Source organism: Haplochromis burtoni, unplaced genomic scaffold (assembly GCF_018398535.1).
Source record: "Haplochromis burtoni strain Fernald_Lab_line unplaced genomic scaffold, NCSU_Asbu1 Contig_2645, whole genome shotgun sequence".
Taxonomy (NCBI): domain Eukaryota; kingdom Metazoa; phylum Chordata; class Actinopteri; order Cichliformes; family Cichlidae; genus Haplochromis; species Haplochromis burtoni.
This window is the reverse complement of record NW_024585006.1, coordinates 2,998-4,333: the sequence shown is the minus strand read 5'-3', so window position 1 is coordinate 4,333 and position 1,336 is coordinate 2,998. Positions and strand designations below refer to the sequence as shown.

Genomic DNA, 1,336 nt, shown 5'->3' with positions numbered 1-1,336 from the left:
AACATCCATTCCCACCCTCATGCTCTCATATGCACTTACTCCACACTCAACCAACGTGGAGACAGACATAAAGAGACGTTGTACACACGATCACACTCCCCAAGCATACTCTACAAACCGGGTCTAGGTGCCCCCGCCCCTGGAGGGGGGAACTGCACCCAGACCCAGGTGGTGTTTCCCTTGGTGCCACTACACCTTGTAAATAAACTTCACTAGCATTTTCATCCACTGCTTGCATCTTGGGTCCTCCTTCCTCCACACCACACGGCTCGCCTTCCCAGCCGTGACAGTACGAACCAGCGACTATGGACCCAGCAGCATTCAACCCGCCCAAGGAGCTCCGGGAGGATATTGTTTACTCTGTGGACAAATTAATTAACGTGTGGCTGGAGCACGAGGGAACAGAATTTCGCCAAGTCGTGGCTAATCGGCTACAGCGCTTGGTTTCTGGTCTCCCCTGGCTGCTCAGCTCACTTCACCCGCTCGCACAGAATTTCATTCTGAACGAGCTCCGTCTTCACCCCCCGGCTGCTACCACCCACCCTGCAACTCATGCTTCACTGCCCGGTCCGACAGAGGATGTTCTGCCCGGCCCGTCAACCCAGCCTTCAAGGGGGAAACAGCGCTCACGCTGCCGATGCTCCTCGCCACAGTCGGACCTGGGGATTTCTGAGCGGCCAGCTGTGGTGAGTGGACAGGACAATATTATTGGTCTGAACTGTGGGACTGTTTACTCAGGGGTAATGTTCTGTACGGCACAGGACAAAGGCTGTTTATCGCCTCAAGCCCAGTTAGCCGCCCGGCCAGAAGCCCAGTCGCCACCTCCACCACATTCAGCCTCACAATCCATAGCTCAATTACAGTCACAGCCAGACTTATTACAAACCATGTTACAATCCATAGCCCAGTCAGTAGCCCAGTTGGCAGAAGAATCATTAGCCTTATCCTCCGTTCAGTCTCCAACGTCCCCACCATTATTGTCTCAACCTTTGCTTCAGTCGCCCTCAGCTCAGCCACCTGTTCAGCCATCATCTTCACCAACTCCTCCTGTACAACCAGCTAGGCCATTTCAATCCGAAAGAAACTATGATCACACATTCGTTCCAGGCAGAGAGACAAACCAAACAATCCTGCAAACCTTCCTCAAGAGCGGGCCAGTTCTGAGACTGAGATGCACTCCAGGGCCTCCCCAGAGGCTGGGTTTCAGCCCCCATCAGACTCTGGACCCCTGGAGGTTAAGAAGCCAGCTGAGGACTGCACCCGGCTGTCGCTGCCTGAGCTGAGTCACTGCTCAGTGCAGCTGCAGTCCACTTTGTGTTTGCCAGAGGCCCGTTCT

At 54.6% G+C, this 1,336-nt stretch overlaps 1 protein-coding gene across 1 annotated transcript; it reads left to right on the top strand.

The window, feature by feature from the left end:
- Positions 1-207: 207 nt before the first annotated feature.
- LOC121813799 lies at positions 208-1,039 on the top strand (the record flags this gene model as incomplete). The annotated part of the gene is given in 1 exon segment (XM_042217699.1): positions 208-1,039. A coding segment is annotated over 1 exon segment (734 nt), but the record flags the coding sequence as incomplete, so codon positions are not given.
- Positions 1,040-1,336: the final 297 nt, after the last annotated feature.